Source organism: Vulpes vulpes, chromosome 6 (genome assembly GCF_048418805.1).
Source record: "Vulpes vulpes isolate BD-2025 chromosome 6, VulVul3, whole genome shotgun sequence".
In the NCBI taxonomy this organism is placed as follows: Eukaryota; Metazoa; Chordata; class Mammalia; order Carnivora; family Canidae; genus Vulpes; species Vulpes vulpes.
Genome location: NC_132785.1, coordinates 119,725,599 through 119,740,849, shown reverse-complemented (window position 1 = coordinate 119,740,849; position 15,251 = coordinate 119,725,599). Strand labels below are relative to the sequence as shown.

The 15,251-nt window shown below is 39.5% G+C and overlaps 1 protein-coding gene across 7 annotated transcripts in view; it reads left to right on the top strand.

Annotated features, from left to right (window-relative positions):
* The window catches only part of GALC (galactosylceramidase), a 57,165-nt gene extending 49,540 nt beyond the window's left edge, over nt 1-7,625 (top strand). For all 7 annotated transcript variants that reach the window (XM_026012504.2, XM_072762184.1, XM_072762182.1 and 4 more), the window contains 3 exons: nt 338-501; nt 1,854-1,930; nt 5,727-7,625. In XM_026012504.2, the coding sequence (XP_025868289.1) occupies nt 338-501; nt 1,854-1,930; nt 5,727-5,873 (388 nt within the window). In that variant the 3' untranslated portion in view covers nt 5,874-7,625. The remainder of the gene's footprint in view (nt 1-337; nt 502-1,853; nt 1,931-5,726) is intronic.
* The last annotated feature ends 7,626 nt before the right edge of the window (nt 7,626-15,251 follow it).

The following is a 15,251-nucleotide window of genomic DNA, read 5'->3' as shown; positions in this document are numbered from 1 at the left end:
AGGAAAAAAATCTTCTTTTAACGTAATATTCTTAGGATGAGAAATTTTATTATAGAAAGACAAGAAATGTGTTCTTAAGAGACTTAAAAACAATAAATATTATTTTCAAGTAACATTAAAAGAGGCAATTAAATGACTTTAGCGACATAAAACTATCAATGAAGATTTTTTTTTTCATCAATGAAGATTCTTGAAGCCCATCCCTGCTACAAGCACAGACTTAGCAAATCACTTACCTCAATTAGAAGTCTGGAAGCGTGTGACTGTGAAGTGACACGTTTATGCTGCATCCCGAGTGGCATAATTAAAAGCACTAACTAACAGTTTCATTCTGCAGGTCCAATCTGACTGTAAGGTGTGATGTTTACATAGAGACTCCTGAGAAGGGAGGCGTGTTCATTGCCGGAAGAGTAAATAAAGGTGGTATCTTGATTAGAAGTGCCAGAGGAGTTTTCTTCTGGATTTTTGCAAATGGAACCTACAGAGTTACAGGTGATCTAGGTAAGTGACTTCTTCTGGAGCACATGATTTACTAGGAAATAAGCTACAGTGAGCTTGTTACTCACTGAGTAATGAGAGAGCTTTTCCTCAAAGTGCTTGGACATCTAACTGAAGAGATACAACCATGTAAGCAAATACCAAATGATTCAAAATTAGAGTTAATTAGAAAGGCAGCTGTGTTACAGGAAATTGTGCAGAGCTTCTTCAGGCAGAGCTGAGTTAGGCTGTCAGGGTAGGATTTGCATAGACTAGGGTCAGGTAGACATGGTAGGGAGACCCTGTAAGTAAAAGCAAGATTCCAAGAAGGTGCCAGTGTGCTTATGGAAATACAAGGAGAGGGATTGGCCTGCTTAAAATGGAGAAATCGTATTTCCCACTTTATTTAATAATTTGAAAACAGCTTGACTTTTTAAATTCATCTTAAGCAACCCTTGTTTTATGCAGAATAGTATTTTTTCCAGGATCAGTGCTTAGAATATGTCTTTGTTGGATTCTGTCTCATTCCCTTTGGTATCAATACACCCCCCCCACCCCCCGCATTGAAACAGACCGTCTTGGTGCTGCGTCTTTCTGACTCCCTGTCTCTTGACTTCCCCTTACATTAGTAAAAAAATCTTCCCTCCTCTAGTTTGCTATTCTCTGCCTCTTCCTAAGGAGGAAAGGGCTTCACAAGTGAAAAAGAGTGGGTTGTATAGACACTAGAGTAGGACTGCAAAATCATAGCATGACCCATCTAGAACATTCCTCGCAGGTTGTCGAGTCCAAAGCAGAGAGATTAATTGATTTGCCCAAAGCCTAAAAATGAGTTAGTAGCAGAAATAGAACTAACAATTCACATCCAGCTTTTTAATCCCCACTGTTCTTGTGTTTTAAACTGCCCACAACATCCCATTCTGGTTTCTCCCAGGCATTCAAATATAATATAATCCCAAAATTAACTCATTATTTTCTCTAATTCTCAGTTCATGCTGTGCTGTTCCCATGAAACCAGTTATACCAGGTGGAAATCTTATGGTGACCTTTGACCACTACTCATTTTTTTTTTATAGCAAATCCAGTTGAGTATAAATCTGTACCTGAAGCTAATACATTATACTGTGTTTTTTTAAGTTTATTTCACTGGTTCTCCTGTGAGCTCACATATGACTCCGTAGGATCCCAGTACATTCTTCTGGAATGCATGCCTGAATGAAGGATGTTTTGTTTTAAATCATTGGTAGATCTGGAAATGTAGATTTTTATTAAGGCTCACTTTATATACAAATGCTGCCTGAGAACCCTAACTGAGCTATGTGATTCTGTGATTTAGATCTTAAAAATATATCATTTAATATAATCTTTTTGTGTTTCAGCTGGATGGGTCATATATGCGTTAGGACATGTTGACGTTACAGCAAAAAAATGGTATACGCTCACGTTAATTATTAAGGTAAGTACTGCTGATCAGAATGCCTGAGGTAAAATATTCTTTTTTTGTGTGTCTTTCTAGCATTTTTTGTTATCAAATGAGAGGAGAAAAGTGTGATAAATACAGTAATGGAAATAGGCAGAGAATCTGCTAGGACACCAACAAACCAGCAAACCCTAGGGTGGTAGTGTATGTCAGGATGAACCTGCATGAGAACCACCAGCTATTGAGTTTAATCACTCTGCAATTTTTTAAAGTTCTGGTTTTGTTTCTTAAACTCAGGAGCCCTTGGTAGATAGTCAATAACTGAATTATTTTTTCTAAGTTGGCTGAACCAAGATTATAAATTGGAGCCTATAAATTTATTTTTGGTGGTTGAGGATAATTTGGTTTTCAGTGATAAGTACAATTTTTTAAGAAGTTGGTTTCCATGAATACTTTTTTCAGAGAAGATACTAGATCAATCATAGGATTGTGGCTTCTAAAAATATTTGTCAAAATCACTGGGTGATCATGAGTTATGGGTGGACATGCATCCAAGGGGTACTGTGTAGAAACTTCTGTGTAATATACTGCCACTGCCCGGCAGTGTGGTTCTGCTGTAAGTTGGTGTCGGTTATGACAGCAGTTAAATATGGAATTCAGAGGACTTTTTCAAATTGTTCTCATTTCTTACCCAACCACCCAAAATGACAATACACATTTTTCAGGCACTAACAATACATTTTGAGCATCTGGTTTGGGTGTGGCATTGTTTATTTCATTCTGCTACACTCGATGGGCGCAGCTTTGTTCCCAGTTCTTCCCTTTCATGGTGAATGGGGACGATCTGGGCTGGCTTTACTTGCAGGTGGAGAAGAGAGTCTTACATGTGCCTCTCAGGGTGCACATGTGCTGGGATTTGATTAGGCTGGTATTTAGAAATGGAATTGCATTTTAAATTTTGACAGATACTGCCCTATTGCTAGCCAAGCTGTGTCCGTTTTTATAGCAGTTATAATTGTATTTGATATTACCTATTTGTAAGGTTTATTTTTCAAGCTAATTGGCATGATTTATATTTCCTTGATAATTAGGGAGCTTGCTAACCCCCTATTATGTTTATAGACTTTTTGTATTTTTCTCTCTTCTCTGAAGTTACCCATTCATATTCTTTCCTCATTTTCTGATTTTGTTTTCTTTTTCTGATGGCTTCATATGAATTTATTATATATTCTGAGTACTGTCAGGTATGTCACAAATATTTTCTTCTGTCTTGTGTATTTTAATTTTGCTTATGGTATGTTCCATGAAGAGAAGTTTTAAATTTTGGTTCTGTCAAACATTTCACTTTTTTTTTCATTGCTTTTATGTTTTATTTAGGAAGACCTTCACCTTTCTCAAGGGTAGGAACATTTTTTTCTCTAAACTAAAGTTTAGGATTTTTTTATGCTGAAGTCTTTTTTTTTTTTAAGATTTTATTTATTTTGGAGTGGGGGGAGAGGAGCAGAGGCAGAGAGAGAGAGAGAATCCCAAGCAGACGCCCTGCTGAGCATGGAGCCCCACGTGGGGCTCAATCCCAAGACCCTGAGATCATGACCTGAGCCAAAACCAAGAGTCAGATGCTTAACTGACTGAGCCACCCCGGCACCCTTATTTTGAAGTCTTTACTACATCTGGAATTTACTTGTGAATCATAAGAGGGAAAAGCCCAGTATAATTCTTTAAACAAATGAATAGCCATCATCACTTATCACACAGACTGTCCTTTTGCGAATGATTTAAAGCCCTCCTTTTTGAGGTAACAAATCATCACATGCACATAGGCTTATTTCTGAACTTTGTTCTTTATATTGCTTTTGTCTTTATTTTCTAGCATCACACTTTAAAGTGTGTTAACTTTCCAAAATATTTAATTACATAGTTTACCCTCTTCCTTCAGGTTCTTTCCTGACCACCTTGTATCAAACCATCTCCCTTAGTGTCCCTCCTCCCTCAGTGAATGAAGTGAGTGCTCTTAGCAGCAGCACGTTTGAACCAGACAGAGCTGCATGTGTATTGCCTTGATGGCACCTGCTGACTCCCTGCAAGTTATTCACCTCTTTGAGCTTCTGTTTCTTTGTCTGTAAAAGGGAGATACCTTCTAGAAGGTAGCTTTAGGGTTAAATGGTTTTTATTCTTTCATCCAATGCATTTCTATTAAGCACCTTTCATGTGTAGTTTCCTCGGTGCTGGGGATACGGCAGTGAACAAGACACATGAGCTTCCCACTCTCCTAGAGCCTGTATTCTTCTAGGACATGGGTTGGCAAAGTCTTCCTGTAAAGGGCCGGATAATAAATATTTTAGGCCTTGTGAGCCAGCTGGTCTGTGGCACTTTACTCACCTCTGCTTGCATAGTGAGAAAGCAGCCATGGTCAGTAGGTAAATGAATGCGTGGTGCTGTGATTCCAGTAACATTTTAGTTATAAAAATAGGTGGCTGGCCTGTGGGCCATGGTTGACTATTTTAAGACCATAAAAAAACTCCAAATCAATCAGTCAGTCAAATTGTGAAGAAAAAATGAGACAGTGAGATAAAGTAGCTCCCCTGTCTGGATTCTCTCAATAGAGAGACCCGACAAGAGCCTCGGACTTGGTGCTTTGTGAGCTGAGACCTGGCCGGTGGGAAGAGCACTGTGAGCCCTGGACGCTGCTGGTGGCTGGCCTTGTGTGAGGGGCAGCCCGGAGGACAGAGGGCCGGCGTGGGGAGGGGACAAGTTTAGACTGTGTGCCCAGGTGCTGGCTCCGTGTTCATATTCACTGTTGGTTCCACAGGGGGAGGTGAGCACTTGGGGTGCCGCAGAGAGCTGTGCACATTGGTGGCAGCAGGAATGTGGCTGGTCCTGGATATGGAGTTGGACAACTCAGAATCACACTCTAGCTCTGGCTGGTGAATCTGTGATTGTGACTTTTAGTGTCACGTCTCAGGGTCTCCCTTCTAGAAGCTGAAAGAATGAAGTTAAGGACCATAGCATTATAATTCTGTGACTTAAAAACAAATTTTATTTTGGTCCTTAGTCTAGTGCTTTGGATCTTTAGCCCTTCACCCCTTGATACTAGCTACTTTTAAATGTTTAGCTGCAGTTGATAGCTGTGAATATATGCTCATAAATGTGCTATAATAACGATAGCAAGAGCTAGTGTTCATTATCTGCTGTGTGCTGGGCACTTGGCTCTGTGGGAATGGCAGCTGTCTGAGGAAATTATTTTTATCTTTATCAGTGCCCAGTAAGTCATTTCTATGGATATTTCCCTTCTTACCCCCACCCCCCCAGCCTGCCCATTCCAATTACCAGTTTAGCTGATGGCCACTGTTTTTCTGAAGGGTGGGCTCTTCATATGACTTTGAAGTGATACTCTGTACACGGGAACAAAAAGGACTTAAATGGGTGCTTTGGCTCCAGTAGTCACGTCTGAAGAGCTGGTGGCTGTTAGCTACACTGCACGTGCACAAAAGTACTTGTAAATCACCAGTGTTTGTTTATTTTCGTGAGCTTTTGTCTAAAACCTTGTAATGTTAAGTAAGGAAAGCTTTATAGTGTTTTTTTGGGATCCAAGGAAATACTAAGGTATCCCTTGCATCTTGGAAACTATGTAGGATGAGTAGATAAGAATTTCCTCTGAGAGGATCTTTCCTATGTTTCAAACTTGCACTCAGGCTTGTGCAGTTGTGTTTGGTCGTGGCTTAAGTGAGAAGGACGTTTGCTCCCCTGAGTAGACTGGCCGCACGTATTAAGAAACAGGCCCCCGAGGACCATTTTCATACGTCTTCAAGGGGTGCGTTTGTCTTTCCTCCAGGGCCAGCTGTCCTCTGGCATGCTGAATGGCAAGACTGTCTGGAAGAACATCCCTGTGAGTTTCCCGAAGAACGGCTGGGCCGCCATTGGAACTCACTCCTTTGAATTTGCACAGTTTGACAACTTTCATGTGGAAGCCACGAGATAATATTCACAGAGTACCCTAGAACCACTCTTTGGATTTTCTTTCTTTCTTTTTGGTTTTGATTCAGAGCCAATTCTTTTGATGGATCAATGTGTGAGCCTCTTGGAGGCCAACAATAGTGAAGAGTAAATGGGGAGAGAACTATATCTTTGTTTGATCTTCTGGAAGATATTCTTAGAAGTAATGCCCAGGGGAACCAGATGGATCTTAAAGATTACCCGATATGTCCCCTAGAATTCAAGCTGTGCAGTGGTCCTATTGTTAGAGGAGTGGTTTGGGTGGTTCCCACCTCGAAGCCTTGGCATTCATGCTGAGATGGCTCTCTTCCTCGTACGTGCAAGGGATCGTGCTGATGGCAGGAACTTGATCATCACAGGAACGGACTGTGTCTGAGTGAGCAGATGGCCTCATCCCGAGGTAATGCCACACTATAGGGAGCTGAAGAACACTGGAAGTGCTGCTTTTTGAAAACCACTTAAACACAATAATCTTACACTCTAGAGAGTATTTTTTCTTTTTCTTATATTATGATGCTTTTAAATTATAAATATGATGAGTGGATGACTTAGAAAATGCCTCATTAATAAACTACCTCTCAAGCTATTTCTGCAATAATAAATATGAGCAGATTAATTTGGTTATCTGCAATTTTTAATTCTTTTAGATCCAACCTTTAGTCTTGTAACCCTTAAAACTCTGTGAACATTTTCCCAGGTGGCTGGAAGGAGGAAGAAAATCCCATGTAGCCAGTGCTGTACGTGGGTCTTAAAATGAAGCTATAAGCAGTTTTCTTGTCTCATTTTGTTGTGCCTTTTGCAGCCTGTCTTCTTGAATGCCACTGGACAGACTACAGCTAACAAATTCTTTAATCTTTGTGCTCAGAAAATGAGGAACAGTTAGGTTCTGCTAGCTCATAGAATTGGATCATTCTGTAATAATCTCTGATTAGATGCACTTATTTCATGAAAGTTTATACTTAAGTGTGGGGAGCATATATCTCACGCAGTATGATTTATATCTAAGCATTAGGTATATTAGACCTCCTAGAAACAGCTCAGTTGTTCATGTTGATACAGTAAATTCTGGAATTCTCTCTAAGGAAAGTTCAAAACTTCACTGGACTAATTCTATAATTTTGAAATTTGTAATTATTTAACATAGACTAAACTAACATGAAGTTTTGTATTTCTATTAAATTCAAGAAACTATTAGAATATATCAGACTATAGAAAAAATTTTTAAATTAAATCCAAGTCTAAGTGATTTCCACTTCAGGTCTCTACGGTTTTTTTTTAGTTAACTTTATTGTATAATTTACATACAATAAAACGTTCCCATTTAAAGTATACAATTCAGTGAGTCTTGATGAGTAGATATACCCACAAAACCAACACTCCAACCAAGATATGGAACATTTCCATATACTCTAGAAAGTTCTTATGTGTACCTGTGCAGTTACATCCTCTCCCCTGCCCCCATCTCAGGCAACCATCTATTGGATTTCTGTTGCTGCCGATAAGTTTTCTTTGTTCTAAAACATAAAAGTGGCATCCTATACTATCTACTCTTTTGTGAATGGTTTCTTTCATTCAGCATAATGCTTTTGAGATTTGTCTATGTTGCTATGTAACGTATATTAATGATTTACTCCTTATTTCAAAGAATATTCCATTGTATGGTTATACCACAATTTGTTGTCCTTCTCCCTAACTTTTTGGAATCACAAATAAACCTGTTATGAACATTTGTGTATAAGTCTTTGTGTGGCCATATGTTATCATTTCTTTTTTTTTTTTTTTAAGATTTATTTATTTTAGAGAGAGAGAAAGTCAGGAGAGCAGAGGGAAAGGGAGAGAGAGAGAGAATCTCTAATATTTTTTATTTTTTTTATTATTTATTTATGATAGTCACAGAGAGAGAGAGAGAGAGAGAGGCAGAGATACAGGCAGAGGGAGAAGCAGGCTCCATGCACCGGGAGCCCGACGTGGGATTCGATCCCGGGTCTCCAGGATCGCGCCCTGGGCCAAAGGCAGGCGCCAAACCGCTGCGCCACCCAGGGATCCCTGAGAATCTCAAGCAGATTCCCTGCTGAGCACAAAGCTTGACTTCGGGCTCGATCTCACAACTCCAAGGTCATGACCTGAACCAAAATCAAGAGTTATACACTTAACCAACTGCACCACCCAGGTGCCCCTGTTTTCATTTCTTAATGCCAAAATGTGAAACTGCTGGATCTTTAGGGAAGTGTATGAATAACTTTACAAGAAAGTGCCAAACTGGTTTCCAAATCAGTTGTATGATCTTGTACCCCCATCAGTGGTGTTTGAGAGTCCCAGTTGTTCTACATTCTCGTCAGTGCTTCATATTGTTATTCTTTCTGATTTTAAGTGTGTGGGTGTGTTAGTAGGTGCATGAGATGTTGAGAATCTTTTCACGGACCTAATCATTGCTCATATTTTCTCTTGTAAAATGTTCACATTCTTTGCTCACTTAAAAAATTGGGTTTTGTGTCTTACTACTGAGTTGTAAGGGCTCTGTATATATTTCAGATGCAATTTTTTAAAAAAATTATTTATTTGAAAGAGAGGGAACAGATGAATGAGGTGAGGAGGTGCTGAGGGGGAGGTGCTAAGGAGGAAAAGGCAGAGAATCCCAAGGATACTGAGCGTGGAGCCCCTCAAAAAGGGTGTGAACCATTTGGCATTACTTTTTGGATGTGCTGAGAGGTAAGGGTTGAGGTTCTTTTTTTCCCCTAAATACATAGGAAATAGAAATATATATATATATATATATTTGCATATATATGTGTGTATATATATATATACACACATTTTGAGTATCCTTTGTTGAAAAGACCATCCTTTGTCAAAAAATCAATTGACTATGTGTACATCCAGAAGTAAACACTGTATTCTGTTCTATGGATTTATATGTCTATCCTTAAGCTAATACCACACTGTCTTTATTTCCGTAGCTTTATAGTCAATGTCAAGCTCAGTTTAAATCCTCTCAACTTGTTCTTCAAAATTGTTTTGGCTAATAAAGGTAAACATAAAGTGTCCATATAAATTTTAGACTCACCTTATATATTTCTGCAAAGAGCTTCTAGAATTTTTATTTGGGATTACATTAAAATTACAGTTCAATATGGAGAGAATGGATATCTTACTGGTGTCAACCCTTCTTCAATCCATGAACATGTTCCACCTCCACAGTTTTAGGCATTCCATACTTTTAGCCATTTCTGTAGTTTTCTGTGGGGACCAGGTTTTGCATTTATTTAAAAAAAGTTTTTAAATTTATCATTAAATATTTTATGGTTTTTTGATGCTGTTGTAAATGATATTTAAAAAAAATTTCCCCTTTGAATGCATACATAGAAACAGTTGCTTTTCTTATGTTGACATGTAAATACCATTGCTCGTCCCAGCCTTCCTGGGAGGGGTGCACCACTGAGTGTACCAAATGCTTCTAGCGGCCACACACCACTAGAGCCAGGAGGAAAAGCCCCCTGGGACAAGGATGGCAAGCTCCCATCTCCTGCAGTGGCACCTCCAGTACCCCTGTGCTACCTGGCAAAAGAGAAACGTTCATAGATCCCACCCAGCTCCAGTATCACAGAGCAGGTCAAAACACGGTTGGGGGCTGGCAAACTGGAACAGAAATGGCGCCATTCCAATTTCTACATTTCTTGTGTTAGTTTTGGCCATTTGTGTCTTTTAAGAAATTTGTCCATTTCATATAAATTGTCTAATTTATTGGCATAAACTTGTTCATGATGTTTCCTTATTGTTTATAAGATGTTCCTCATATGGCCAATTTGTGCTTACTCTCTTTTTATCTTCATTAGTAAGACTCTTGTCAATTTTATTTATCTTTCAAAGAACCAGATTTTGGTTTCTTAAATTTTTTTCCCTATTGTTTCTTTGTTTCATTGATTGCTGCTTGTACCTCTATTTTCTTCTATTTACTTTGGGTTTAATTTGCTCATTTTCTAGCTTCTTAAGATGTAAGCTTAGATGTTTGGGTTGCAATATCTCTGTCTCTTTTTTCTTTTTAGATATAGACATTTAACACTATAAAATTTAACACTATAAAATTTTGCTCAGTAAAATACTGAGCAGCATCTCACATATTTTGATATGTCACGATGTCTCTTTTTTATTTGGTTGAAAATGTTTTCAATATCCTTTTTATTTTTAGTTTTGACATTTGTGCTAATTAGAAGTGCATAATTCCCAAATACTTGAGGATTTTCCAGATTTTTTTGTTATACTTAATTCTGTTGTGGTCAGAGAATATGCTCTGTTGGATTTCAATTATTTTAAATGTATCTAGACTTGTTTTATGACCCAATTTATCTTAGCCAATGTACCCTTGAAAAAGGTACACCTTTTGTCGTGATTGGCTGTAATGTTTTACAAATATTAATTAAGTCATATTGGTTGATTGTGTTGCTTAAGAATTCTGTGTGTTTACTGATTTTCTGTCTGCTTGTTATATCAATTACCAAGAGAAGAGCATTAAAGCCTCCAGATACAATTGCATGTTTTTTATTTCTCCTTCAGTTTGGACAGTTTGATTCTTCTGGAGCTTTTAGGGCTTTCCTAGGGCCGGGAGAGCAGCCTTTCCTCCAGGTGTAGAAAGGCCCTATTCCTAAGTCAGAGAATTCTCTTGGGGTGGAATGAGTTCTCTCCATGAGAGCTGTTCCCATTTTGACCATCCCCCAGCCCTGTGAGAATCCTGCTAGTTGTATAGCTAACAGGATTCCAGTAACTGTTCTTTCCCTATTTATTCTTTGCCTAGCTCATGGGGTTTCATGCTATGAATACATAGCTTAGTCTTGAGCCAAAGAAACACACATGGAGCCCTCTGAAGGTTTCTGGACCTCTTTTTCTGTAGAGCTCCTTTCTTTCAGGTGCTGCATTGCATATCTCAGCCTCCTTGAACTCATATTTTATCTTCACAGCTCTACAAGCTCATGCTCTATATTTACCCCTGTGCACTGGAATTTGGTAAATGCCTCTAGACAGAAATTGGGGGTCACAGTATTTACCTCTTTCATTTTCCTTCTTTCAAGGATCACAGTCCTGGGGTGCCTATTCTCTAACTCCCTGAAAGAGTTTCTCAGGAAGGGCCAGTCCTGTTCCAGTTGTTACTCTCTTGTGGCTGGAGATGGAACTCTGAACCCATTCAATTTAATATTTAGTCTTCATGGGCCTTTTCTGGAATCCTTTAACACTAGTAATTTGGGCCATATCTCATTATGACTTTGATGCTGTTTCAGGTGGTATCTTGCTCTTCTCAAGTAGCTTGTAGCTCTTTGGGTATAAAGAACGTGTCTCCTACTTCTACATTCCCTGTTTGGGTGCTCAGCGAGGACTTGACTTCTGACCAGGTTGACTTGAAACCCTAGATTTATGTGTGGTTACTTGTAGCCATGAGTTGTATTTATTGAAGCAGACCCAACGAAGCCTTTAGATTAGAGCGCTTGGTAAACTGCCAGACTTATTTCCCACATTGTCTTAGTCCTTTCAGGCTGCCCTAATAAAATAACGCAGCCTGGGTAGCTTATCAACAACAGGAACTTCTCACTGTGTCCTCACTGGAGGGGGCTAGGGACCTCTTTGAGTCCTCAAAGAGCACTCATCCTATTCATGAGAGCTCTACCCTCATGACCTAAGCACCCCCGAAGGCCCCACTAACCTCCCCATTCCATCCCAGCGAGCATCAGGATTTCAACGTGGAACTTGGACACCCATTCAGAGCACAGCACACACCTACCTGTCCTGCCTGGGGGAGCAGCCTATACTGAATTTGAGTCCTAAGGCTGGAGTTGCATGCCAGCTCTGCTACTAACTTAATTTTGGCTGAATCACTTAAGCCTTCTAGAAGGAAGCAAAGATCCTAGGCTGGCCCTAAGACACCTTCCAGCCCTTACTCTATACTTCTGTAACTTGCAAAGCTGCATTTCTTTGTTTAATTCAAATATTGCTTACTGAAGACGTAACTTTTTTTCCCCCAAATCGATAATGTTTGCCACTCATTGTTTCTCAGACTTGAAGATGATCATACAAGGCCCCGTATGTTTTCGCTCTGGCAAAATGGCTTCATCAAGTGAAATCATTGTGCGAATGGTATTTTACTTCATTTTAAAGTAATATGGATAAACCTTATTGCAGACTCCATTCTTAAAGGCATGTGACCTGCATAAGAAGGACTGTCTTTATCACTCTTGCAGAACTATTCTTAATATTCATAAGCTATCATGGTGTCCAAACAAGAGGTAATCAAGAGGCATAGTTTAGAAACCAACTAAACTATGCTTTTTTTTTTTTATAGTTTTTTGCTTATAGGTAGATTCTTCCTAACACTTGATTTTTTTCCTTTGTCTTGTTAATATTTTACTTTCACTTGGAAGAAAGCTTGCTTTTTTTGGTATGTCAGAAGTACTAGAACTTGATCATAATGTTCTAAAAATAGCCTTTTTTTTTCTTAATTCAAGCCCATGACTGATTTGAAACTGCTCTAAAATACATTTTCCTCCTCCCCTCCCTCTTTCTTTTCCTTGTCTTTCTTCCGTCCTCTCCTCCTCCTCCATCAACTTCTCTTCTCCACTAGCCCCCCCGCCCCCGCCCTTCACCAATAAAATAGAACTTGATGCTCCAGAGAATTGATAATTTTTACTTAACTGGGAAAAAAATGCAACCACTTTGAGGGATTGTAGGGGGCGGTTGGACAAGAAATTTGAAATGATTTTGTTCCAAGATATTTATAGTTTTCACATTCCTGGGGGTGGAAAACATTATAGAAGTGATTTGAAGATTATACTGAAAAGACAGTTTATTACTCTCTGCATCTGTTTAACAGATTGCACTGATTAATGTTTTTGAATTGTGTGGTATGTATTTAACACAATGTGGGAAGTGTTTTTAAGCCCATATTAAAGATTTTATATGCAAGGTGGTACCATGTGCTTTGGGAATCAGCATGGATTTTGGGAATCGTGATATCGCTGCAATGGATTTACTGCTCTGTTTGATAACAAACAGGTTGTCAGCCACTCAATTGGAAGACCCCACTAGACACAGCCAGAGGATACAAGTTCCTTTAATGTAGGTAAATGGTGCTAAATCTTAACCGTGTATGGGTGGCCCAGTGTGGGCACACAGGGGTGTCCTGCCAGGTAGGGTTGTTCGATTTCCACCCCTGAAGGCTCACAAGATTTCTCACCTACTTCTAATACTGTCTGATGGGGATGGGAATTGGTCAGGTTGTCTGCAAATGGGAAGATTCAGGATGTCTCTACCCACCCACCTCTTCCCAGTTGCTTTGCTAGCTATATGCATGGCCGCTCCCTAGGTGTTGCGGGTAACAATCTCAGAACAATTTGAGAATTCCCTGCAGGACTAGGTGAGTTAAAGGTCAACTCAAGGTCAAGCATAGACTCCTCTCTGGGTTGCAGAACCTTTAGAGATCTCTTTCCACACACCCACTGTGACAGATTTACATAAACTGTGATTATTTTTGCAAATACAACTACCTGAGATGCTGTGAAAATTAATTTTATGTGCCAACCCGGATGGGCCATGTACTCAGTTGGTCAAATATTATTCTAGATGTTTCTGTGAAAATATTTTTATAAGTGAGATTAACATTTAAGTCAGTAAACTAAATAAAGCAGATTACCCTCCATCATGATGTGGGTGGGCCTTATCTGATCAGTTGAAGGCCTCCATTTAAAAAATAAAAAGACTAGCCTTCCTGGAAGAAGAGGAAAAACTGCTAGCATACTACATTTGGGCTCAAACTGCAACTTTTCCCCGGTTCTCTAGCCTGCCAGCCCATTCTGCAGATTCTGGACTTGCCAAGCCTCTGTAACAGCGTGAGCCAATTCCTTAAAATAAATCTCTCTATTACATATAACCTACTGGTTCTATGTCTCTGGAGAGCCCTGACTAATATAGATGGTCTGATCCTGAAAGTGCACCTTGGTATTCTTAAATGAAAGTAGGTAAAAATTTCTATTTGGGGTACTTACTACATTACATTTTCTGATAAAATATCACTTAGAACATGAGGATTTTGGTCTGTTTTTCATTGGGTATTGAGGAGAACATTAGAAATTTTCAATAATTGCAAACATTTGTGAATGAATGTTGAACGGAAAGCTTCCAGTTAGTCTAACCGTGATGACATTTTTCCCTCTGGCAGGTATAAAGAGTGTAGGAGCCATTAACTTAATCCTCTAAAAAGAATGTATATGGCTTGCTCGCTGGGTTATGGTGATATTTAAGTCAAAAGTTTGTTAAAAAATTGACTTTTGAAAATTCCCCTTTTGCGTGTCTCGGTAGCATTTTACTCCCACACATTCCTTTTTGCTCATTGCTGTTCAGGAGAGGGAAAAAAGCACCCGACCCTTCCCTTTGCAGAAGATGTACTGGAAAGACCAAGTTACATGTCATTGAACAGAATTCGGTAAAATTCCAACTGGAGTCACAAGAGAGCCTGGGAAGCAGGGCTTTTCACTGGGCACCTTGAGCCTTCAAATGAAATTGGGGTTCAGTTACTAAGAATAAAAAGGGACAGCAATGTCGGGGCAGGTAATGAACAACCTTTGCCACAGGTGCCTATTTTTATTAATTTATTTTTATTTTATTAATTTATTTTATTAAAAGCTCAATCTGGGGGCTCTTGAGTAACTCAGTCATTTAATCGTCTGACTCTTGATTTCATCTCAGGTCATGATCTCAGGGTCCTGAGATTGAGCCCCACATGGGGCTTTACACTGAGCAGAGAATCTGCTTGGGATTCTCTCTCCCTCTCCATCTGCCCATTCTCTCTCTCCCTCTCTTAAAAAAAAATTAAAAAAAAATTCAAATCTTAAAAGCTCAGTCTGTGGAAGAACATTTTGCCTGGTTATTTTCAGTACTACTATCTTAAAGCCAGCAGACAGGAATCATCATTTTAGGGGGGAGCCCCCCCTCCCGCCCACACTTGTTCTTACTGGGAAATGTTAGAACTGTCAGGGGCCCGAGACATCACCTGGCACAGCTTCCTCATTTTGCAGTGCATCTTGGTATTCTTAAATGACAGTAGATAACATTTTCTATTTGGGGTACTTGCTGCATTTTGCAGCAAGAGACAGCAAAAGCCCAGCGTGACAGTGGCCTGGGAAGACTTCCTGGATGGGGCAGGGGGCCGTCTCAGGCTGTGTCTATGCAAACCCTAATCCCTGTCATTGAGAGTTTAATCCAAGTCAGAAAGTGGTCCGGCCCTTTGGTGCTGCATAGTTTTCTCCCCCAGGAAACCTAACTACAAATACCTGCCCTTTGGGAATCGCAAGCCCTGGTAAAAGGCTGTAGATTCACACTATTTATC